Consider the following 25,113-nt stretch of genomic DNA (forward strand, 5'->3'; position numbering starts at 1 on the left):
AAACTTGATCCACAAGGAAAGTATTTTGAGTTTGAGTGGTTAGTTCATTATCTGTGCTTATTTAGGTCCCAATTTAGCAAGGATTTGCAAAAACTTCTTTTATAATCTAAATAGTTAAAGTAAATGCTGGCTAATTTCATCCTATTAATTAGCCATAGCTGATTTGTTGTAGGTATAGAGATTTGAAGGAAAGGGTTCTGGTTTTACAAATCAGCTCAGAGAGAGTAGGAATTCAGACTTGGCCCTGGTGGTACAATGCCAGATCTATGAACATGGGGAAGTAAAGAAGCATATTGGAACTGACATGCACTTTATCCTGAGGAAATATTGACATTGCATGGCCCAGGCATGTTTTATCATATAAAACTGTAGCAAATGAAATAGCATATTTTTATAGAGACTGAAATCTCACCATAAGTTAACTGCCACAGAAGCAAACGTTTAAATAAACAAGCAGTCCATTCCAGAAACTCTGGGGGCCCATCTTGGGGGTAAACTCTAATCTTATGCAATCTTTATAATGAATTGTAGGTTAAAGTTTGAGCAGAGGCTTTTCATAATGTGCTTAGTTTTGAAGTATGATGTATCTTGGTCTTTCTGCATTTTTATATTTGTTTAGTGATCTAGTTTATTGAAATGAAAACAGAATCCATTCTAAATGGAAGTGCTTACATCAGAGTCATGTTACTAGGAAGACTAGACTACGCACACACATAAAGATTTGCAAGATCAACCTCTAGGACTGAAAACACTAGCTCTCTCCTTAGCATGTATTAAGAATTGGAAAGTTTCAGTGTTGCTGTAATGTAGTTTTTATAGCCCAAATTCTACCGTCTTTAAGCAGGCAAAATTCATGCTAAGAAATCCAGAAAACGGGTTAAGATTTTCCTGTAAAATTTAATAGATTTAACAATTAGTTTAGTAACTATATAACTTTTTTTAATTGGTAAACTCACCTTACAACAACAAAAAAACAGTCTTGTAGCACTTTAAAGACTAACAAGATAGTTTATTAGGTGATGACCTTTCATAGGGCAGACCCACTTCTTCAGATCATACCACAACAACACTGAACCTCTTCAACTTGCCACTGCTTTCCAGTTGGAAAGCTGATTCTGAGGCCATTTCTACACTATACATTTATGTTGACCTAACTTACATCTATATATGCCAGTGTGTTTATTAATTTGCTTGTGTAGTGTGTGCACACTTAGCTCCTTATTTTGGTGGTGCCATCCTCACCAGGAGCATTTGTATTCATTGAATTGTCAGTGTGGGGCATTGTGGGACAGCTCCTGAAAGCCAGTAACTGCAACTGATGTAAGCAACATGGTGTCTACACTGGCTTTGTGTCAACATAATTACATTGACTGTAACTCTGTGGCACTCAGGTAAGTGGGGTTACTAAATCACCATAAAGAAGCACTTACATCAGTGGGATTCAAATTTAAGTGAAGACAATTCCACAGCTGGGTTGATGCCAGGCAGCTTACAGGGAACTAGCCCTGAGCTGTGGACTAGACCTTAGTCCTACTTTGAATTCTGAGAGTTGTAGCCATGTTAGTCTGTCATTTTAAAAACAAGTAGTCCTGTGACACTCATATATATATTATCATTAGCTTTCATGGGCAAAACCCACTTTGTCTGATTAGATGAGCTTGAGTGGAGAAAAAAAGGAGGACCCTCAAAATAAGAAGGGAGAAGGAGAAAAAAAAAGTACCTCTCAATTGTAGTCTCGGTGCCAATAACGCTAACTGAGTGGGCTGGCAGAGTCTCATACTTAACTTTAGATGTCAACCAACTTTCCTTACATTCAACGTTACATTGATATTTTTACTACTCATTGCTTTTGAATTTGGAAACTATCAAGATAGTAGCTTCCTGTTTGATTGCTAATTGTAGTTTGAATACAGTCACATTTTAAAATGATCTACTTTCCAACGTAATGAGACACTGGATATGCTTATAGTATTTTGGAATTTTCAAAGTTATTCCGTCCTTTATTTATACTAGTGAAACCATCTTTTATATTTATAAGCTTATGTTGCTGTCCTTTGAATTCTTCCCAGTTTATTTATGTTTCTAGTACTGAAGTCTTTAGGACTAAATTAAGCATTTTAGGTGTGTCTTATTACAATTTGTAAACAAGGATTACCACCCACAATTCCATTTTGTGCTGCCTCTCCAACATGAAGTCCAAGATAACGTATAGTATATCATATTTCAAAATCGTATCTAATTTGTTATCCATATTAACTCACGCAATTGAATATCTGGTTTGGATTATCATAAGATATATCTTGTACTTGTTATAGCTGATCCTCATTTTGTTATTTCTGTCCTATTTTTCCAAACTTTCCTTTGTATGACCTCTTGTCCTCACTATTTACAACACCTCAAAGTTTGGTGTAATCCACAAATGAAATAGCATGTTCCTTATATTCAGTCACTTAAGCATAATAGTCTTTTCCACCAACTTCTGGATCACACTAACTGAGTCTATGTCTAGACTACATTCCTCTTCCGAAAGAGGAATGTAAATGAAGCAAATCGAAAGTGCAAAATAAGCACGGATTTAAATGTCCCGCTCTTCATTTGCATATTCACGTCTGAGTGCTTTTTTGAAAAAGGGTTTTTCGAAAGTGAAAGCGCACTCTAGATGGGGTTCTTTCGAAAAAAAACCTCTTTTCTGATAAAGTGCTCAGACGTGAATATGCATATGAAGTGCGGGATATTTAAATCTGCACTTCATTTGCACTTTTGATTTTCTTCATTTACATTCCTCTTTCAGAAGAGGAATGTAGTTTAGACATGCCCTGGGTTGCAAAGAGATTGGGGATTTCCTTGCTCTTTTAATTCTTTCAATGTTTCCCCTTTAATTCCCATTCTTCCCACATTGGTAGCAACTGAAAAAAAAGTCACGTTGGCACACTTTTCTTTACCTACAACAAAATCCTATCATCAAGACTGTCTTCACAATAGAAGAGAATGCAGATTAGAGCGGGAGAGTTACAAAGCGTGAAAGCTTATGCTGTGGCTTCATTAGGAATAGAAGGTGTGCTCTTAACTTACACTAGTTAATTTAGGTAAAACCTTGGTGAAGTCCCAGCAGTTTGTACTTTTCACATGAATCAGCAGGTTGAGTTAAAGACTATAGACCGACTCTACAGTATCTGGTATTAGAGACCTCCAAAGACAGCCTGTCACCTTAGGCAAAGCTTTAGTCTGCTGTCCCCCATTTCATACCCCCATTATAAGTTCACAGCAGACTTTTAACACCTCCCACACTGCTGCCACCCCCAAAATTCATACAGCTACACTAGAAGCTGACAGGGCAGACCTCAACCTGGGAATGCAGAGGCCAGTAGCGATGAAACAGGAGATACCTGGGAGTCATGGCCCACCCACTTTTTATGGGCTGTAAGAGTGAGCATTTGGAGGTGGGGGAAGGGAGTAGAGAAGAATGAGCTGAGAGTGAGGTCTTCGGTAGGGATGTGAAGGACTAGTCGACTATCGGATATGTTTATTGGATAGTCAAATGCTTATTGAATAGTCAACAGTATAGTCGACTAGTTGCTATCAGATAGAAGCAGCGGGGTAGGGGAGAGAGAAGGAGTACTTGAAAGAGGCAGTGCTGGTTGAAACCTGGGGCTGGACCCCGCGCTTCCCGTGGTATGGCCGCTTTGAAACGCTACGTGCAGCCTGGGGTGTCCCCAGGCTGCACGCGGCACGTGGAGCCTGGGATCAGCTGGGTACCCCCTCCAACCCTTTGCTCCGTGTGGTGCTGCTGCTTTGAAACACAATGGGCAGTCTAGTGTCATGCTCTTCACAGCATTTCAAAGAGGCAGCACTATGTAAAGCCCGGGATCTGCAGGGGAGACAATGCAAAATGCATTGAGTATTCAATTAGTTATTTAGTCAATATTTAGCATCCTTAGTCTTGGGAAGGAAGAGGTGACACAGTAGCTGGGCCTCAGGGAAAAGAGACAGTGCAAAGGCAGGCGTTTGGGGGGAATGGCAACGTGATGATGGGGATCTCAGGGGAATGGGCAGTGAGGACTGAGCCTCAGAGGCAGGGCCTGATTAAGACCTTTAGAGGCCCTAAGCACTGAAAAGATTATGGTGCCTCCCCATATGTAATTCAAAATAAAAACAATACTATATCGTAAAATCTCTTTTTTTTTTTTGGTGCCCCTACTTTGCTGGTGCCCAAAGCACGTGCTTAGTCTGCCTACTGGGTAATCCAGCCCTGCTCAGAGGGCAGCACAGTGCAGGGGCTGAGCCTCAGAGGGCAGTGTGGTGCAGGGGCTGGGCCGTGGGGAGGGGCAACATGGCACAGGGGTGAGGTGGAGTGGGGAGACAGGACCATGGTTCAGGTGCCTGTGAGCCATCCCACATTTAGGGGGCTTCTGCCACTCTGGGCAGTGGCCGTTGTGTCCTGATGAACACACTCTTATCAGATGGAAACAGTCCTACAACTCAGCATAACTGGCAAATCCTGTCCTCAATTCTACCTATGTGCAAGAGAACGGACGAAAAATATAATGTCCTCTCTGAGGATTCAGAATTCTTGTTTTCTTATTCCTCTCTTCTTTGGTTGTCAAGGTGGTTAATACAGCACCACACCAAATCTACATCCTATGAAAGGATCACAGGCTCCTCAATATGCTTGGTAGAAAAATCATATTTGTCAATTACTTTACCGTTCAGAATTGCCAGCTGCCATCTGTTAATGTCAAAGTAAAACTATACCTATTATGCCAAGCTGAATTCCTTTATAGAACATCTACCAGCAGAACACAAAGTAATTCCACGCAATTATTGCAAAAGGCTAACTCCTCAACCGAACATCTACATGGGCTTCTCTCAATACTTCTGATACTCATTAGATTTCTACTGAAAAAGTTATGAGCAGGACCAGGGGCGGCCCGTGAGCCTAGGCAAACTAGGCAGTTGCCTAGGGCCCTGCTGGCCTGGGTGCCCAATGATGACGTCACAGGGTGCTGGGGCGCCCTGTGATGACATCATGGCCATTGACAGCCGTGCAGGCGAGGGCGCCAATCTCGCCTCTGCCTAGGGCTCCAGCTGCTGCAGCCGGCCTCGGGCCACTCCTGAGCAGGACCTTCTGGCTTCAACTCTCATGATTTCCAAAGGAGGTCCAGAATACAGTTGAAGCCTTTCATTTTGATGTCACTGAACTGGCTGCTGACAGCACAGGTGAATCTCTGCACTTGTTAAAGGGCACCTGGCCATTCTATGTTTTCTGGGGCTCTACGCATCTATCCAAAAGAGAAAGTTTACTAGATCCAAAATAGTACAGAAATCCTGGTCCAACTAATTGTCAAGATTGCACAAGTCATATGAACTTCAAGCATGAAGAGAGATTCCAGATGAGAAGCCACCCATCTTTCCTCCTTGACCTCACAACTTCAAACATGTTCTACTGGTGTAATCTCAAACACATTCCATGGACAACTTCATTTTGCTGTCAGACATATTGGACTACATTCTAGAACTAAAAAACTTGGGGCTGTTGCTGAGTTATTAGCATCCACCTGAAAGTCGTCATGAGTTTCCATTCTTCGTTAGAAGGTTATTCTGTATTTGTGCACCCAACAATGTTGAGATTCCTCAGAGGGTTCGGAAATCCTTTTCCACTCGTCAAACATCCTACTTCAGCTTGGGACTCAATCAGGTGTTTAAACATTTTACAAGATCTCTATTTGACCTGATGGCTACCTGCTCATTCCTCTATTTATCAACGACAACAGCATTTCTGGTAACCATTATGTCAGCTCAACAAGTTGGGGAAACAGTGGCCCTTATGACATACTCCCCACTTTCATAATATTTTTTTAAAGACAAGATTAATTATGACAACACCCAAGTTTTTACAAAAAATATCTTCTGAGTTTAGAGGTGCTGGTACAGGGTACAGAAGGAACATGCCTCCACTTTTTACCAGCCATAAAGGCACCTGAGTGGGAGCAGGGAGGAGCAAGTAGGGAGGTAGGATTTTGGGGGGACCAGGTAGTGCAGGAATGTGGTCTGGAAGGAAAGGGCAGCAAGAGGGCAGGGCCTCAGGAGTAAAGTGCAAAGGCTCAGCGAGGAGGGACTTCAGAGCAAGAGGGCAGTGGGAGCAATGGTTCAAGCCCTTATGTCCATCGTCATTGTCCATAGCTTGAACCACAGTAATGGTACCTGAGACAGCTGACAGTACTATGAATCTCAAATGTCCTGAGGGGAATCCTGATAGCGACCAAGTGATCTTTTTTTGGTATTGAGTTTGAAGAGGTAGATCTCTTTATGCTGCCTTGCTCCCTTGTTGGTACTAGTGGTCTATCCCTAACTTTTAACAGAGCCTTCGGTACCTGAGGAAAGAGCAGCTTTGCGGATACCAGGTCAGAGACCAATGGGAGTCAAAGTAGCTGGAGTCACCAGCAACTTCAAATTTTCTGTGGTAGGTTTTGTGGGGAAAATCAAATAACTCCAATTGTGTCTAAGGGGGACTGTGCAGAAATCAAAACTCTCTGAAAGAAAACTGCTGTAAGGGTTAAAAAGTTTTCCAGACCTCTCTCCCTGTAACAGAGAGAAATCAAATTAGCTCTAATCAAAGACCCTTACAAATGACTATCTCAAATTCATGGATACTCCTAGTCTGTCACAATTTGTCATGTAAACCCTTATCTTTGTCACAGTTTGCCTTGTAGACTCCTCCACTCAAGTTCTCATGTGGCTTTGTGTACTGTAAAAACTTACTTCTAGCACTCCTGGGGTGAACAGAAGTCTCAGAGTGCTTCTGCTGAGACTTTGATATGTTAAAGAAGAACAATCCACAACTGAACTGTCTAAGCATTCTGTATAAAGACTCCCTGAATCTGTCTGTCAGGGCTGCTGCTTCACTCTTGGAAGTGACAGCCTGCATGCATGCATCATAAAGTTTTCTCTTTTAGGTTTCTTTCCTGCCTCACTGATTTGACCTCCGGCCTCGGACCCTTCTGGGGTCTCTGTACCCCAGGGGAGCGAGATTTCCCCCTCAATTTGGTGTCAGAAGTGGGATGGCTTGGAACTCCAGTTGGAAAGGCTGATGATGGGGAATGGGAACGGACTACAGCGCGCATCTGGAGGGTAAGGGATCCATTTAAAATCCCCCAGTCCGCCTCCCTGTTCTCGTCACCAGCTGGACCGGCTGGCGGTAAGAGTCATCTTTTACTTAAAATTTTTGTTAAGAGGCTTGAGGGAAACTTAAAATGAAAACACTGGGTATAGCCAAATAGGGGTTGGATTTTGTTGTTGTTGTTGTTGTTGTTGTTTCTGACTGATTGGTGGCGAGTCCAAGCACATGGTTTTGAGTGAGTGAAGTCCGGAGGGGGACTGCAGCCGCACCAGTGCTGTCAGTGTCACTGCACAGCTGCTGAAAGCAAGGGCGGTTTCCCCCGGCACATAAGGAGTGTGAGTGAAGCTGACAGTTTGTGTGGACTCCCACACTATCCTTGGAGAGGGTAGTGTTGCTGGACGCCTGTACTATCCTTGGAGAGGGTAGTACTGTTGGGCTCCTGCACTGTCCTTGGACAAGACAGTGCTAACATGGATAAGATTGCTCCCTCAAGTCTGTCTCCTACTGAGGGAAAAGGTTTCTCACAGCCTGGGACTCCCTTGTCTCAGATGATCAGTCAGCTAGGTATTGCCTGCAGGTTTGAAACTAAGGAGACTTAAGGAATTATTGAGCATTTGGAATGGCTATACTCAGGGGAATTCCCAGAATAAATGACAACTAGAACTTTGACTTACAAAAGCTTGCTTATCTTAGAGTTTTCCTCGAGGAAAAACATCCTAACCAGATGGAATATTGGTGCCTCTGGGAGGATGTGGCAGTAAAAAAAAAAATAATCAGAGCATTATGGCTAGCAAAAAAAAGATTCTATTGAAAAGCTGCAGCAAGAATTGGCTACTCTAAAGAAACAGCTTGATTCCCCAGATGTGCCATCTGCACCCCCACCCCGCTTTGGACCCTTGTCAGCTGAACATTCTTTCCTGTTATCTCCCTGTTCTCCTGTAAACCTTATGGGACGTGACTTGTTGTGTAAATTGGGTGCAAACCTTCTCTGTAGAGAGGAAGGGATATTTGTTGACCTTCCCCCTATCAGGCTCCAAATTTGATGGCATTACTACTCTCTGAGGAATCTGATGAGACCTCAGGACATACACCCCTCCTGGACCTCTCAGATGTCCCAGAGACATTGTGGGCAGCCCATTGTGAATGAAGTGGGGTTGCTAGCCTCTGCAACACCAGTGCAAACAACATACAGACACAACAAGCCTTTCCCAAGGGTAGCCCTGTATCTATTGGCTAGGGAGGCACAAGAGGGCATTAAGCCTGTAATCTCTCCCTCCTTAAACAAGGGATACTTGTTTATACAACTTCACCATGTAATACACCTATACTACCTGTGAAAAAGCAAATCTATAGATTTATAGAAGACCTAAGAGCCATTAATAAATTTGTAATCCCTAGATTTCCAGTAGTACCTAACCTGGTTTTCTGTAATAGATTTATGTTCTGCCTTCTTTTCTATTCCAGTGCATAAGAATTCCCAATTTCTCTTTGCCTTTTCCTTTCAGGGTCATCAATTAACCAGGACATGTTTTTGTAAAGTTATTGTAAAAGCCCTACTCTGTTTTCTCAGTTTTTAAAAAGCTGACCTTAATTCTCTCTCTCTTCCCTGCAGTTCTGTGTTAGTTCAGTATGTTAATGATGTGTTAATTGCTAGTAAAACTGAGGAAAGATGTAAAACTGATACCTCTATGTGTTAAAGTGTCTTGCTAAAAAAGGGTCACAAGGCTTCCAAAGCCAGATTGCAATTTGTAAAACAAAGAGTTCAGTACTTAAAACATTTACTTTCAGGAGATGGCCGCCAGTTAACACCTGAGCGAATTTTAAGTTCTTTCCATTCCTCGCCCTTTAACCAAACGTCAGGTACACAAATTTCTGGGTACTGCAAAATATTGCAGACAATGGATTCCTAACTTTTCTGAACTCACCAAACCCCTTACTATTCTACTCTTAGACTTAGCTCCTAACCCAGTGACCTGGTCCCCAGAATGTGAATCTGCTTTCCTTTCCCTTAAAACTCTTCTGCACAGTGGGCTTACCTAAATATAGCAAGCCTTTTACTCTGTTTTGTCATAAACAGGATGGAATTGCAGCTGGAGCTCTCTGTCAACCCCTTGGACCCACACCTCGTCCAGTAGCTTATTTTTCTGCAACACTGGACTCAGTAGCCCGTGGGTTCCCACTTTGTCTGAGGGCAGTTGCAGCTACTGCTGAATTACTTTAAAAAGGCCCAACCTGTCACATTAGGCCACAGCATTATCTTACAGGTCCCTCATGCTGTCTCTGCTCTCTTACAGTGATACCGCACCCAGCACATATCTGTTCAGAGACAAACCCTGTATAAGAATGTTATCCTCTCTTCCCCAAATGTGGTAATTCAAAGATGTAATGTACTTAACCCAGCTACTTTTTCTCCTTTACCCTCTAATGGTAAAGCACATACCCATAACTGTGAAGAATTGCTTGAGCACTGTGTAAAGCCTCCCCAAGATTTGTCTGCTCAACTGCTGGAAAATGCAGTTCTTGTATTGTATACTGATAGCTCATGTAAAAGAAATGCAGTTGGTAAACTAAAGGCTGGATATGCAGTGGTCTCAGATAATAATGTTTTAAAGGTTTCTTTTCTCTTCCAGGAATCAAAATCAGCTCAGGCTGCTGAGCTCATCGCTTTAATTCGTGCTTGCCTTTTAGCTTCTGGACAGTCTGCTGCCATTTATACTGACTCAAAGTTTGCTTTCTCTGTCTGTCATGCCACAGAACAAATTTGGAAACAAGGTTTCCTTACCCCTTCTGGCTCTGCTATCTCTCATGGTCCCCTTATCTCCCAACTCCTTGATGCTATTCAGCTACCCACATCCCTTTCTATTACCCATTGCCCGGCCCACACAGGTGCCACTGATCCTGTTTCTCTGGGTAATGGGAATGCTGATGCAACCGCCAGACATGCAGCAGCACATGGACCTCTGACTCCCTTTCAGATTCTGGTCTCTCTTTCCCTCCCTGTTTCTTTGCAGGACCTGATAGAACTACAGCAAGCTGCTCAACCTGCAGAGAAAAACCTTTGGGAGAAAGCAGGCTGCTCCTTATCCCCAGCTGGGATAATGGGTGCACCTGATGGCTGCCCAGTCGCCCCAAAAATCTCTCACATGGCAGCTTGCTCAGGTGTCTCATCAAATGACACACATGAGCAAAAGGGGGGTGGCCTCACAGATTGGCCTCACAAATCCCAAAACAATGGTACGCCCCAGGCATGCACCTAGAAGCTGTCTCAAGAATACCTAATTCATGTGTGATTTGTAAGCAGTTTAATGTTGCAGGAGGCCCACAGGCTAGCAGCCACACAGAAAGAAGAAACCTAGACATAAAATGACGGTTAGGAGAGCTTGCACCTGCAGGTAAAGGAAGCCCTGCCAGCACCTACTGATGTGCCGTGCCACAACATCCAACCAGGCGACTACGTGTTCGTGAAGGAACATCGCAGAAAGAATTCCCTGACAGCCCGGTGGAAAGGACCGTTCCAATTGCTGTTCATCACCCACACAGCAGTAAAGGTGAAGGAGCGCCCCTCGTGGATCCACGCAAGTCATGTACGCCGAACTGCAGATCCAACAGAGCTGATTGACCCCGTCACCCAGGACCCCTCCCTGGAGGAATCACCTGAGGACGAGGTTCAGCGGACCGAGGCGGCAGACTCTCAAACCAGACTGTTACCAAACCGGCCTCCACCAGGAGCTTCGAGGTACAACCTGAGAGGTAGGACTGTACCAGCAAAGACCTACAGGTGAGCCTGGCGCCCCGTAGCTCTCAAAGGGGAATCCATTCCAGTACTGAGTGAACTAAGAGACTACGAAATCTCGAAGAGTGCCTGCAGAGGCAAGCCAAACAATACTAACTGATTAAGCTTAGTTAAAGAGACTGCTTTGCTAGGTGCTAGATAATTACTATATTATTATTATCCTTCTACTTTAGAGACTTAAGATACTATAAGATGGGGATTGTTTTCCTTCTTTTAGTAGTCAGAATAGCCTTAGTATATAACTTTCCTCACCCTTATTGGGAAGCCCTGCAGAAGGTTTGTCGCTCACCAATACAAGTGACTGTTGGATATGTGAACAGCTTATAATAGGCTCTGAAGGCCTTTTACCATTACAGTTTATCCCAACTCCTGCCTCCCTGTGGACCAGACCCCTAAAATTCAGATCTACTGGTAGTCAGTACTCTACAGGAGAGCGGGAGTGGGTAGATGCCCAGAATGGTAACACTGTGCCAGAAGTACATAGTCATGGGGGGGAACCGGCAGATTTGGCATAAAAAGCTGATTGCCTCAGGGATTCCCCTTACTCAAGCATTACATCCATCAGGAACTAGGTTTCCATTGTGTTTTGAAAGCAAAATTGGCATTGGTAAAGATCTGGGGTTGAATGGGCAGTGGGTCATTTACCCAGCAGATAAAGAAAACCTCCCTCTAAGATGAGACTTCATCCTAGCAAAGGAAGAATACCTAAGAATGTCCAGAATAAACTTTGAGTAATACTCCAATAGGAGTATTAAAGGGGGGAATTGTGGGGAAAATCAAATAACTCCAATTGTGTCTAAGGGGGACTGTGCAGAAATCAAAACTCTCTGAAAGAAAACTGCTGTAAGGGTTAAAAAGTTTTCCAGACCTCTCTCCCTGTAACAGAGAGAAATCAAATTAGCTCTAATCAAAGACCCTTACAAATGACTATCTCAAATTCATGGATACTCCTAGTCTGTCACAATTTGTCATGTAAACCCTTATCTTTGTCACAGTTTGCCTTGTAGACTCCTCCACTCAAGTTCTCATGTGGCTTTGTGTACTGTAAAAACTTACTTCTAGCACTCCTGGGGTGAACAGAAGTCTCAGAGTGCTTCTGCTGAGACTTTGATATGTTAAAGAAGAACAATCCACAACTGAACTGTCTAAGCATTCTGTATAAAGACTCCCTGAATCTGTCTGTCAGGGCTGCTGCTTCACTCTTGGAAGTGACAGCCTGCATGCATGCATCATAAAGTTTTCTCTTTTAGGTTTCTTTCCTGCCTCACTGATTTGACCTCCGGCCTCGGACCCTTCTGGGGTCTCTGTACCCCAGGGGAGCGAGATTTCCCCCTCAGTTTCCTACAAGGAGTACTCGCAGTAGGATGTTTAGAAGTTTTATGAGAAGAATCTTAGGTCTTACTCTTAGATGCCCTTGAGGTGTGAAACTTGGAGATGATACAGGAAGCTGATTTATGTACAGTAAAACTCCAATAGTCCAGCATCCAATTGTACGGCACTCCCGTTAGTCTGGCATCAAAATGGCAGGAGCCTAGTGAATGAGCTTTGGCAAAAAATGAGTCACAAGGTAGCAGCAGCAGCTGAATCCAGTGAAACCGGTTGGGACTGAGTCAATCTGTCACTAGCATTGTGTGATGACGGACAGTGCTTGTGCTACAATAAAAAGGGTTAAAAGCACTTTATATACAATATATACTCTCTCTCTCTCTCTATACATATATATATAAAACCATCTTATAGTACCTCCTGATAGTCCGGCATATCCGATAATCCTGCACCACCTAGGTCCCAAAGGTTCCGGATTATCGGAAGTCCACTGTATATGGCTGTATGGTAGAGGTGGGGAAGTATCTCTCAGTCTGAATCATAGGTCAAGTGTGGTGAGCTCTACATCATGAGTTGAAATTTGATCTCCCTATTTTTCTGGCTCTAGAATTTAATGCCAAACAGAAGTTGCACTTTTGGAAAATATGAGATTCTGCAAGGCAACAGAAGCACTGGGTGTGTCTGTCTCTCACTGGGATTGCCTCCTGGCATGAAGATAACGTTTGAAACTAGGAGAACCAGGCACACCCTCCCTGTAAACTCCCATGGGGAAAAAAAAACTATTTATAAAAAGTTGGGGAGGAGGGTTTTTTAAAATGCCACTGCTATAACTATTACTAAGTACCAGCTACTATTAAGAACATGTATAATTAACTACTAAAAGGACACGATTGAGGTAAAATTCTATGTGAAAAACTGCTAAGGCCCTGTCTCAGGATGAAGCAGGAACTAAAGGCAGTTTTCCCATACAAGTGCTATGTAGCAACAGCACACGGCACAAGATTAAGTAACGCAGGTGGGATCAAACAGATACTGCTATAAGAAATCCAAATGAAATGTGGGAGGGAGGAAAGTGCCCCTGGAATGAAGCACTGACAATGTTGAAGAAGAACGTTGAAGAAGAACGTTCAATTACCTTGATTTTTTGTTCCCATAATTTCTCATTGTTCCTGATTGAGATATTCTCAATGGTATTGAATAGTTTTTCTTGGACAAAATGGATTAATCATCAAACCCATTGTAAAGCTGTATATTAGTCAAATGCTTGGTATACAATATCTACTAGTTACAGAAAGTCTTCTCTGGTCTTACATGTTGGCAATACTTGTATAGCTGGCTGTGCCAATAAAGTATTTTTAAACATTACTTTTCCAATGAAGCCCAAGCTCATTCCTGGAATTCTTTGAGGCCACTGAATAATGCACTTCTGTTTCCATATAACAACTAACTTACTTCCTGTATATCCCTTTTCAAAGGGTGAGACTCTTATTACGGAAAAACTTAAAAAACAACATCTGGTCCTGCAGCAACTTAGAGACTAACAAAAAATGTAGGTAATATCATGAGTGTTCCTGGGCACAATCCACTTCAGCTTGGCAGCATTAACCCTTGCAAACAACGAGTACTGTGGCATCTTAAAGAGGAACAGATTTACATGGACAGCTGCATCTGATGAAGTGGTTTTTGCCCAGGAAAGCTTATGCCCAAACAAATCTGTTCCTCTTTACGGTGCCACAGGATTCCTCGTTGCTTTTCTGGATACAGACCACCCTGGCTACCCTCTGACACTGACACTTCTGTCGCTACAACTCGCTCTCTCCAGCGTTCACGGGGCCGCCAGGTGACACTGGCCACCCACTCCGGCGGGGGCAGGGCCCCCACGCGGCGGGTGCGTGGGAAGGGACACTCCAGGGGCCTGGCCCAGGCTGCACACAGTGAGGGGTGCGGGAGGCGGGCGCGTTACCAGCGCGGGAAGGCAGGAGCGGGGCAGCCCCTCAGACCCCGCGCGCGGCCCCTCCCCCTCCAGCTCACCGCGCCGGCGCAGACTCGCCCCGCCCGCCAGGCCGGCGCCGAAGCGAGGGGAAGGGAACCGCCGCCGGACCGGGGGGGAGCCGCCTAGCGCCCGCTGCGGGGAAGCCCCGCCGGAAATTCCCGGGGGCAGCTCCGGCTGGGACACCGCGGGCCTTACGCAAGGCCGGGCTGCCCCCTCCCGCAGCAGCCAGCGCCTGGCGGGGCTCGCCCCCCTCCCTGCGGAGCCCCGCGCGGCTTCCCCGCCCTCCTCCTCGCCCCTCTCGGGGCGCTGCGGCCCCGCCCGCCCCTGGCCGGCTGCCTGGCGGATAAGAGGCGTCGGGGGCCGCGGCCGGCTAGCGCCGCCAGAAGCGTGGCTGAAGGGAGCGGGCCCCGCAGCGCTTTGCCTGGCTCCCCGGGGATTTCTATGCAGCTGGCGGGGTTGTTGGTTCCCCTGCCGGAGGAAGAGAAGGCGCCCGGGGGCGACCCGCGCGCTCTGTCCCCCGCCATGTGCTCCGTGAACGAGGAGGGCAGCACGGACCCGTTGGTAGCCCGGTGCCGGCAGCTGGAGGAGACCGTGGAGCAGCTGCACCGGGAGAACAAGAGTCTCAAGAGCAAAGTGCCTCGCTACAACGCGCTCTGCAGCCTCTACCACGAATCCGGGCAGCAGCTGAAGCACCTTGAACTGCAGCTCTCGGCCAAGGAGGCGATGATCGGGGAGCTGAAGGCGAGCTTGGCCAAGTACCAGGCTGCCCAACTGGGACCAGCTCAGGAAAAGGAACCGCTGGGGGGGAAGTTAGTTGAGCCTGCTAAGTCGCTGGTGGAAAGTCTAATAGATCAGCTTGGCCAAATGCAGCAGCAGCTTAAAGAGAGCGAGAGAGTTTCAGCACAAAAAGTGGAAACGCTGAGCCAGGTAAAAACACGAATGTACCAAAATAACATTTGTATTTAGAGATAAGTGGACCTTCCCCGGTAGGCTCTCGCAAAGAAAAGGCTGAACTTTGTCTTCAAAATGTTGCATACTTGTGAACCAGAACAGTTTTAGCCCCAGTTAATGTGAAAAGGTTATTTTGAGTGAAGGATAGAATTTTCAGCCAGGAGTGCCTAAAGTTGGAATGTCATCGTGAGTATAGTATAAAATACTTCAGTTCAGATTCATTTATTTAGGGCCCTAATTTTGGATACTCTACATTGAAAATTTGGTTTAGATGATTTATCCAAGGTCTTATAGCAAGCTGGTGAAGGGGCTTGGATTAGACCCCAGAAGTAGTTTGCCAAATCGGTGACCACTGAGTAACCTGCCTTCTTCAAATACTTTACAAAACAACACCATTAATATAACCAATCTGTGATCATGATGCACTTCAGGATACTAACTGAATTGTGGGAACATGTAGTGTTAAGCAAAAAGGAGTTGCCAGATATGTCTGATATAGCTAATGCGGTATTTTACATTGAAATCGAATTAGTACTTTCCATGCTCCTGTAATGAGATGTACAGTTTGCACTTTAACTACTGTACATGGTTATGTAATTTGGCTAGTTTGCATAAGAAGATTATTGGAAAAGATGAGCTAAAATCAACTTGAAATATCTTATTGAAAGCAATTTCAATTCCATAAATCCAGTGTCATCGATTCTTGATTAAAAGGCATTTAAATGGGGGTTTAGTTCTTCCCTTTCCCCCCCTTGTTTGTCTGCTTCTTAAACTGTTTATCACTCTAGCTGTACTCCAGACCTAGCATTTCATTTTTAAGAGTTGCAACTAGCTGGCAATTCCTTGAAAGGAAGAGGGAGGAATTTAAGTTTTCCTCCTTTCTGGTTAAAGAGCTCTTTCTAATCCTCTAGAAGAAGCATTTTTACTCTTAATCAATTTGGATTTTTGTTTTTAAATCTGTCTCTGTAATGAAGGAGTAGTATGGTTGCATGAACCAGAAAATATTGAAAACTGAAACTAGTAGTCTTGTGACAAGTAATCTTTTTACTGGCAATTTTAGAATGTTTCCCAAATGTTAATCTTAGACATGTTTAGGCTTTAAGATCTAATGATCTTATTGTTATATAGTGTGTGACTTGGGATGTGTCTAGGTCTTTACACCCCCCTGCATGATGGTGTCTTGTATTTTTGAAGCAGGGTTATGAAAGTCTTATACAACATTAGCCAACAAAACATAGCTAGAAATAGACCTTTTCTTTAAATGAATTTAAGCCTGTTGAATCATTTTAAAACATTCAGTATCTATATTGGCTTTGATATAGTTGTGGGCTTGTTCTGACTCCCAAATACAGTATTATTCTTTCCCTTTCGTACCCAAAGGCACCAACTGTACACTAAATACATGTTAGTATTTCATTTTCTAAATTACTGCTGTTAACATTTAAAATGACAGGTTTTCTGCTGCAGCATGAAAACTGTACTAATAAATATAAACTTTAAGATTAGAAAGAAACATTTTAAACCTAGTCTTAATTGCAATTTATTACAAGGATCTCCAGAGGTAACACATTACACTGTTGCACAGCTAAAAGCCAAGATTATGCCCCTACATGGGTTTTTCTTCCGGAGCTAGGAAACTTAGTTTATGCTCTACTTCTGTTGTATTCGTCCATTGGAGGCCCATGATTTAATCTTCTGAGGAACTAGCAGGGATATTGCATCATGCCTGTCCACCTCCATTCCGCCATCTCCAAAAAATGAGACAGATTTTGCAAAATGTACTGTGGCTTTGTCTCTACAACCTTCAGTCTGTTCTAGGATTCAGAGCAACTCATGAGTGTGTCTGTACAGTGTGTGGGAGTAAACCTCCCAGTCTTGGTCCACAGGCGTATATCAGGGGTTGTGCTAGTGCTTTAAAAAGAGCTGCACAGAAAGCATTTTCAAGTTGTGGGCTTGAACTGGAGCTTTGGCTCTGAAGCCCACCTCCTTCCTTAGGCTTCAGAGGCTCAGCTACAACTTCAAAGATATTTAAAAGCAGGTTAGATAGATGTCTATCAGGGATGGTTTTGACAAGGTCTACTCAACACGTGGGCCGCGTGCAGCCAGTGGTATGGTTTTTGGGTTTATGCGAGGCTCAACACGTGGCCTGTCTGTGGGATCCTTTGAACATAGCCTCCACAACGGCAAGTTAATGTAATGGTCTTCTGCTGATATGTGTTTTAGAAGTTAAATTCCTGGACTGTAATTGCTCATTAAAAGTGCTGTCATATGGGTGGAAATTGGGTAAATATTGCATTTTATTAATATCAGCAGAACTGACCTAAAGGGGGTCTCTGTGTTGTGTAGTTTTGCCTTAAGTTTTTCACATGGACAGCCATGAATACAAAGATATTTGCATATATACATTTGCATGTTTATGCAACCATACTTAAATTATGGCCCTCTGCATGCACTGTGAGTATTATTGTGGCCAGCAGGGCTTTCATAGTTGAGTAGCCCTGGTCTAGATGGTACTGGGCCCTGCTGAGAGGGCAGAGGACTGGACTCCATGAACTCTCAAGGTCCATTCCAGTTCTAGTGTTCTATTATTCCTTGATTCAAAGTGCTAATGTTTGTATAGCTGTCTTTTTAGAGCACTAACCTGAACCTCCTTGGCCCAACTCTGGGCTAGGAGGCTCATTCCTGCTGCCTGCTCCAAAATGCTGTGTAGACATACCAGCTGTTTCTGGGGAAGATACCTTTCATAGGCTTTCTTTACAGTTGTTGTCTTTCGACCTCTCTCACCCCATGCAGTTTAAGTAGGATCATAGGAAGTTAGTGCTCACTGAATCAGTGTTAATGTACTCCAGATTTCATTTACAATTTGAGTATAGGATGATGCCAGAGATTGGCTGTCCTTTGAACTCCCAACAAATTCCTATCCCTTCAAACCAGTCAGATGGCCTATGTGCCAAGGGAGATGATAAAGCTTTATTGCTATAAGAAGTGGTACAAGCATTGCCAAAGTTAAGAAATTTCAGGTCCCCTCCTGTGTGTCAGGCAGATATAACCTACCCCCAAGATAGAGAAACAAACTCCAAAGAGAATGTGTAGCTGTTGGCTTCTGATTGAATTACTATATGTAGAGTGTCACTATCATTGCTGTTTCTGAGGATCAGACATAGTATTTATGCTGAGACTTATGGCCCTTAATAGCTTAAAGAAATTATTTTCTACCACCTTATAACTTGGGACACTGGAGTAAGAGCCAAAAATCTTTTGTTGCACCCTGAAAGTGCTCAGCGCACAAGCTGTTTATATTGCCTGAATCAGAAGCTTAAGTTACGGTGCATAAAATTTCATCCTTGTACAGTGTTTAGTGTAAACAGTGGAGATACTTGTATGAGGGACCGAGGAAACAGTAGTAATACTAATCTTAATGCTTGTTTTCGCTGGAAACAGTAGTAATACTAATCCTAATGCTTGTTTTCACTAGAAATCCAATTGCATTTAGAAAAGTATCAGAACTGTACTCTCTTCAGAACACTGGAAATTGTTACAACTTTCCAACATGCAGTAGTGTGTGTTTGAGGAAATGGGATAACTGTCCCAATTAAGTATTTGCCTTGTTTTTTTTTTTTTTTTTAAAGTCTATAGTGATTGTTCTGAAATGTCAAGTGAGAGGTTGGAAACAGTATGCAGTTGATAGTATATTGTCAAATCCATTTCTGCATAACTATTTTCTGACCTAGAATATGTGCATAGATTAATGAAAACTTAAAATGAGAACTGGAAAAGATTTAGACCGGGACCATGTTCAAGAAATTATGAAAGATGACCTTGAGTGGTCTTGTTTAATGCTAAACATACAGGACTAATGACATTCCTGAACAGTGGACTGAAAGAAAATTCATTTTTATAAAACTTGGCTTTGAGTTCCTTGTGTTCTCAAATACATAATCTTTATCCTAATACTTAGGAAGTGCAGAAGCTGAATGGACAACTAGAAGAAAAAGACAGAGATATACAGCAAATAATAAGCCAGCCACAGTATGAAAAAGAGAGAGAAATCTTACAACTCCAGAGAAACTTGGCAGAGAAAGAGAAAGTCCAGGCCACAAATGAAGTACTGTGTCGTTCACTCACAGATGAAACTCACCAACTTCAACGTAAATTGGCATCCACAGCAGAAATGTGTCAGCACCTGGCAAAATGTCTAGAAGAAAACAAGACAAAAGATGGAGGCAACTTAAAGGAGCCTATTCCAATCAAAAGAGCCAATCAGGTACACATACATTTTCTGTTAATGTGATTAATTTGGATGAAGATATTACATTGTAAGCAACAATTAATAGCTCTGAGTTATTTTTCACTTTCCCCAATCACTTCAGCAACACTGAAGAGGAAAAGAGGATAACGTTTTGTAAGAAGATTCTCCTTAACTGTTGGTATTTGTTTGAGAGATGGAAGCGGTTTTTGATAATTTCTATCCAAATGTCATGTACATTGCCTTCCCTCATCTCTCTCTAGTAATTAGAGCCTCTTTTGGTAGGAGTTGCTGTAAGCATCCTGTTCCAAAGCATGACTATTAAATGCTTACACACTTAATGTATTCTGCAAACCAGTGGAGGATAGAGTGGAATGCTAGAGGGTGCTAGGCTGTTGGAGGTGATGTCTCTTGGACAGGAGACAAATGAGGCCCTTGGGCTATATCTATGCAATTAGGCACCTGCAGATGGACCATGTCTACTGACTGAGGTTCATGGGGTGAAAGCTAAAGGGCTGTTTAATTGTGTGTGCTGGAGCTCTGAAATTCTTCCAGCTCACAGGATCCTAGAGCTCAAGCCCAAACATTTATTCAGTGCTGTGAGCCTGAGTCCCCTGCCACTAGTCAGCTGCAGGTGTCTAACTGCAGGGTCGATATATCCTTGGTCAGCAAAAATCAAATTGGCTAAAATATAAGATTTGAAAAGAATTTGCATTTTTTTCTGATTCCTCGAGCTTTGGTGTTTGTGACCATTGCTCTTGTTGTCAGGTTGTGGAGAAGGATTTCTCTCTTGGGGAAGGACTAAAAGACTGGCCTGGGAAACAGATTCAATTCCTTGCTCTATCAGACATTGGTGGGCTTGTGAACAAATTATTTCATTTCTGTGACTGTTTTCCATTTTAAATGAAGAAAATATCACTTCTCTGCCACAAAGCCATATTCAGGTAAAGTCCTTAGCATTTGTGAGGTACTTAGATACTATAGTGATGATAGCTAAGAAATGCATAACAAGAATCCCCACCTTGCTGATAGCCATCTGACTTCAGTTTCATTGAAAATCTTGGGAGATGGCAGTGTTACAAAATTTTAGCTTTATTTAAGAAAAATCCTACTGTTCTAGAAATGAGGAACTTATTAAAAAGATCAGGTGATTCATGACAGTATCATGAGTTGGCAACTTTTGATAAATGGGGTATTAAACCAGATTCTGACCACATTCTCTCAAAGTTTTGTTCATCACAATTCTTGCAGTTTAAAGCAGATGGAAGTAGTATTCACTTGTCCTAAGCTGCTGTTACTGTATCTTTTAAAAGAGCCACCATGTTTCAGTGATCCCTGTAGAGAGTGTAAATTTGTGAAGTGCATTGGGAGCCTTTGGGATGAAAAATGCTTTAGTAATATAAATTATTCTTGTGAATAGACAGGGTGAGTTGGATGGAAAGAAATGCAGATTGTTTAATGGGGCTTGAAGTTTGCAGCCATGTGATGTTTTACATGTATCTGAAATGTTCATCTCTAATTAGTAAGTTTTCAGTCTAACAGTTAGCTTACCTTGTATAGTGGGGACTTCCCTGTCAAAGAGAAATTCTGATGTGATTCCTAGTTCATTCTAGGGAAATTTTTTTATAAAAATGCTTTTACTCATGTACTTAGGGTTTTTTTAAAACAATGACATTTCTTAGTCAAAAGGATGTAAGTCAATCAATTTAATCGAGCTTTTATCAAGCAGCTTTATTTTTGTTGGCATATGCCTAAAATATATGCAGTAGCAGCAAGCACAGAGTGAGTTTTTTGTTGTTTTTCAGGCTTCCTTACTATAAAGCACATTACATTCCTTAGCTTTTTTGAAGCAAACAGCTGATCTTAGTGAGCTAATCTAAAAACATAATTGAATAGCATAGGAAAGAAAAATGGAGAGGATATTTGTTCTAGTTTAAAAATGAAACTGAATGTCTTCCAGTTTTTTTAATCAAAGTAACACTTTGTTTGACAGCTACAATTTTCAGAGAATAAAACTTCACTCCAAACAATCATTTGCCAACTACAGGAGGAAAATAGGAAGTTAAAACAAAAAGTGTTTCATGTAAGTACATTTTTAGCTTGTACAATAAGATTTGATATGCATTTTTCAACTACAGTAAATTTCCATTAATAAACCCTCATTTAACTTAACTCAAATGGGACCTTTATGCAAACCCTTGATAGTCACAATAAAAAAATAGTTTGTAATCTTTGTTCCCTTGGAAAATCTTCAGTACATAGCCTAGCTGCCCCATCAACACAAAGAAATTGAGTCAGTATGTAGCATGTTTAAGAACTCTGCCCTAACACATTACCATCACTCACCTCAATCCTTCTGTGAAAGCTTTTGCATGCAACACTTCATTTTAAGGTGTGTATTTTCACATTGTGACTTCCCTGGTGTTATCTTAGGTGGAAGACTTAAATACAAAATGGCAGGCATATGATGCTAGTAGAGAGGAGTATGTGAAACGGCTTCATCTTCAGCTAAAAGAACCGAAGTCTCAACCTGAACAACAGCAAGCCATTACACCACTGCAAAGAAATTCAGATCTAATGCAGAAGGAAATTTCTCGGTTGAACAAATTACTGGAAGACAAAATGAATGAATGCATTAAAGTAAAGCGAGAGCTAGAGGATGTGAAGAAGGCTAGAGCTGGAGATAGTGAACGTATGCAAATGCTGGAGCAACAGGTCATTAAATCTATTCTTTGATCAGATTTGCTTGATTTAGGAATTAAGATTCTCAGAGCTGGAAAAATAAACTCACTGAATTCTTAATTTTAAACAGCTGATTTTTCTGAGTTAGCACTCTACAAAGTGTAGAGGTGGCAACAGCACAAGTGGGTGCGCACAGAAGTTTAAGCAAAATGCAATCCTCAAGGAATTCTGTTACAGCTTTATTCTTCTCCAGTACAAAATATCAGTACTTATGTAAATTATATGATTATTAAGTGCAGACATAGTGTAGAGAAAACCCCTGCATTCGGAGCTAATTTTTCTGGAGTATTAATTCAAAATATTGGATCTGAGAATCTATAATTCCTTTACTAGATAAAATGTTTGCTAACTTGCCAGTCTCAGTAAATGGCTAAAATTTTTAATTGATTAAATTTCAGGTCCTTGTTTACAAGGATGATTTCACATCTGAAAGAGCAGATCGAGAGCGTGCACAAAGTAAAATACAGGAACTTCAGGCAGAAGTTGCTTGTCTACAACACCAACTAACCAGGAGACAGGTAAAGACATCTAGAAGGGCAAGATGTTAAATTGTCATTAATAGAAAAGCTGAAAATCAGATTCACCCAGGGAAACAAGAATAAAAACTAAAACATGCCAATAAATCATGGACTGTTTGTTCAAAATATCTTGCATTCAGAGGTGTTAGGGACTTTAACAGCTTTATCTTACGTTTCAGAATTTGTTAGAGAATTAGGAGTTGAATCTTCTCCAATTGATGCAATATGTCCAACAAATCCCTGTTTCCCTTCTGTGTTGAATCAGAACAATTGGAAATATTTCTTCTCATAGATTTATACATTGTACCAGTTCAGTACAAATAGGGAATAGGTGGAACTCGCTTTTTAATTTATTGTTGCACATGTGATACTGGATTATCCATCCCTTATTTTATGCAGGGCTTATGACTGTTTGGAACTTAATCAAAATTTAGTTCAAAATTGGATCTTTCTGATGCTGATATTTTATTTTTCTATTTCCTAGGAAACAAGAGATGCAGCTTGTCATGTTAGAGTTCACACTGGGAACCAAAATCTTATGTATGTACAGACAAATGTTGAACATTTCCTGGGCAACAGCCAAGTCTCCTCAGGCAGAAGGAGAACTGGTTCACAATCTGAACAAGCTGCTACACCCACGGACAGTCGGGGATCAGGATCAGAGAGAAGAGGACAGGGTGAACTTCAGTGCCCTCATTGCATGAGGTTCTTCAATGACGAACTCAGTGATGAATTTCTTAAACATGTTGCTGAATGTTGTCAATAAACTAACCCGAAAAGTGCAATGAAATCAAATCAACCACTACATGATACTGAGAAAATGGCACTTTGAGATGTATACTACAATATCAATTAATATTGGTTATATTTTTAATATTTATCATCCAGTTTGGATGTTTGACTGAATAAGCATAAATTTAGTGCATAGTTTCAGCATTGAATCTGAGGACAGGTTAGTGAAAGAAGTTTGCAGGTTACTAACCTACAATAAAGGGGGAAAAACAAAGTAATGCATTTGAAATGGCCACAATATTAGCAACCAGCAGGATGAAAAATATCTACCTCTTAATTCATTCCACCAGCTGCTGGACTTCACAAGAGACTTCATGATAAATCAAGCCACTTTGCAAAGAATGGAAATATACACACATTTGTTGTGTTAATTGTAACATGCAAAAACCTGCTACACGGCAGAAGTGCTGAAGTACACAGAAGTTGGTGTCAGAGCCCAGACTGACTTCCAAACAAGTGTGTGACTTTGTACTTATGGCAATCTGAATATTTATAGAAGTTAGTGACAGCATCTTAACTGGATTTGAAATCTGTATACCTTTTCAAAGAGATAGCCATATAAGGGGGGGAAAAAGAAATAGGGCAAATTTCATTGTCTAATATCTGGCATACAGTTGACTTAGAGGCATCTCATTTGGAACTAAATTGAGTCAGACATTGATACGACAGCATGAAACTAGTGATCTGTTTGAGAGTTTTTATAAGCACTTGTATTGAATGTAAGGAAAATATTTAGGGACCAGTTATTCTGATCTAAACCCCTCTGTTTGCACTAAAACATACTGCCCAGGGATTATTTATTTTGTCTGTGCTAAAGTGACTGTACATATGTGAATACAGATTGTATACAAATATTTTATAATTGTTTAAAGGTATTTTTGTAATAAAAGAGGTGGTAAAGCTGCTTTGACTTGGTAAAATATTTCAGTGAAAAATTCAATGGGAAATTAGTCTAAATGCAACTCAATTTACTTAATTTCCAGCTGGCAGTTAGTTTTAAGAGCTGCTACGTTACTTTGGAAATAAGCTGTTGTCACATGAAATAGACTCCTGATCTCTCTCAACTTTCAAACACTTATGGCTACATCTACACTGGCATGATTTTGCGCAAGAACTCTTTTGCGGAAGAGTTCTTGTGCAAAAACTCTTCCAGAAGAGAGCGTCTACACTGGCATGTGCCTTTGCGCAAGAGATGTGCTTTTCCGCAAGAGCATCCATGCCAGTGTAGACGTTCTCTTGCGCAAGAAAGCGCCGATGGCCATTTTAGCCATCGGGCTCCCACACACAAAAAATTCACGTTGCCTGTCTACCCACCCTCTTGCGCAAGAATAGTTGCGCAAGAGGGCTTATTCCTGAGCGGGAGCATCATAGTTCTTGCACAAGGAGCACTGATTTCACACATTAGAAGGTCAGTGTTCTTGTGCAAGAACTCCCTGCCAGTGTAGACAGGCAGCATGTTTTTGCACAAAGTCATGCCAATGTAGACACAGCCCTGATGTTTGTCTTTCTTGTTTAATGTCTTGATCTGACAATGCTACATGATTATTTCCCTTCATGTAACTGAACATAACAGTGCTGTAGGACAAATTGTATGTCTCTCATTTAGTCTCCAACAAACCTTTGGAGGAGAAAAAA

At 42.1% G+C, this 25,113-nt stretch overlaps 1 protein-coding gene across 1 annotated transcript; it reads left to right on the forward strand.

The window, feature by feature from the left end:
* The first annotated feature begins 14,252 nt into the window (after positions 1-14,252).
* Positions 14,253-24,383, forward strand: TNIP2 (TNFAIP3 interacting protein 2). Its single transcript, XM_006134710.4, is given in 7 exon segments — positions 14,253-15,156; positions 19,139-19,444; positions 21,420-21,509; positions 21,860-22,141; positions 22,567-22,686; positions 23,171-23,275; positions 23,277-24,383. Coding segments are annotated over 7 exon segments (1,503 nt in total). The 5' UTR covers positions 14,253-14,670; the 3' UTR covers positions 23,391-24,383.
* The last annotated feature ends 730 nt before the right edge of the window (positions 24,384-25,113 follow it).

This window comes from Pelodiscus sinensis, chromosome 5 (assembly GCF_049634645.1).
Source record: "Pelodiscus sinensis isolate JC-2024 chromosome 5, ASM4963464v1, whole genome shotgun sequence".
Taxonomy (NCBI): Eukaryota; Metazoa; Chordata; order Testudines; family Trionychidae; genus Pelodiscus; species Pelodiscus sinensis.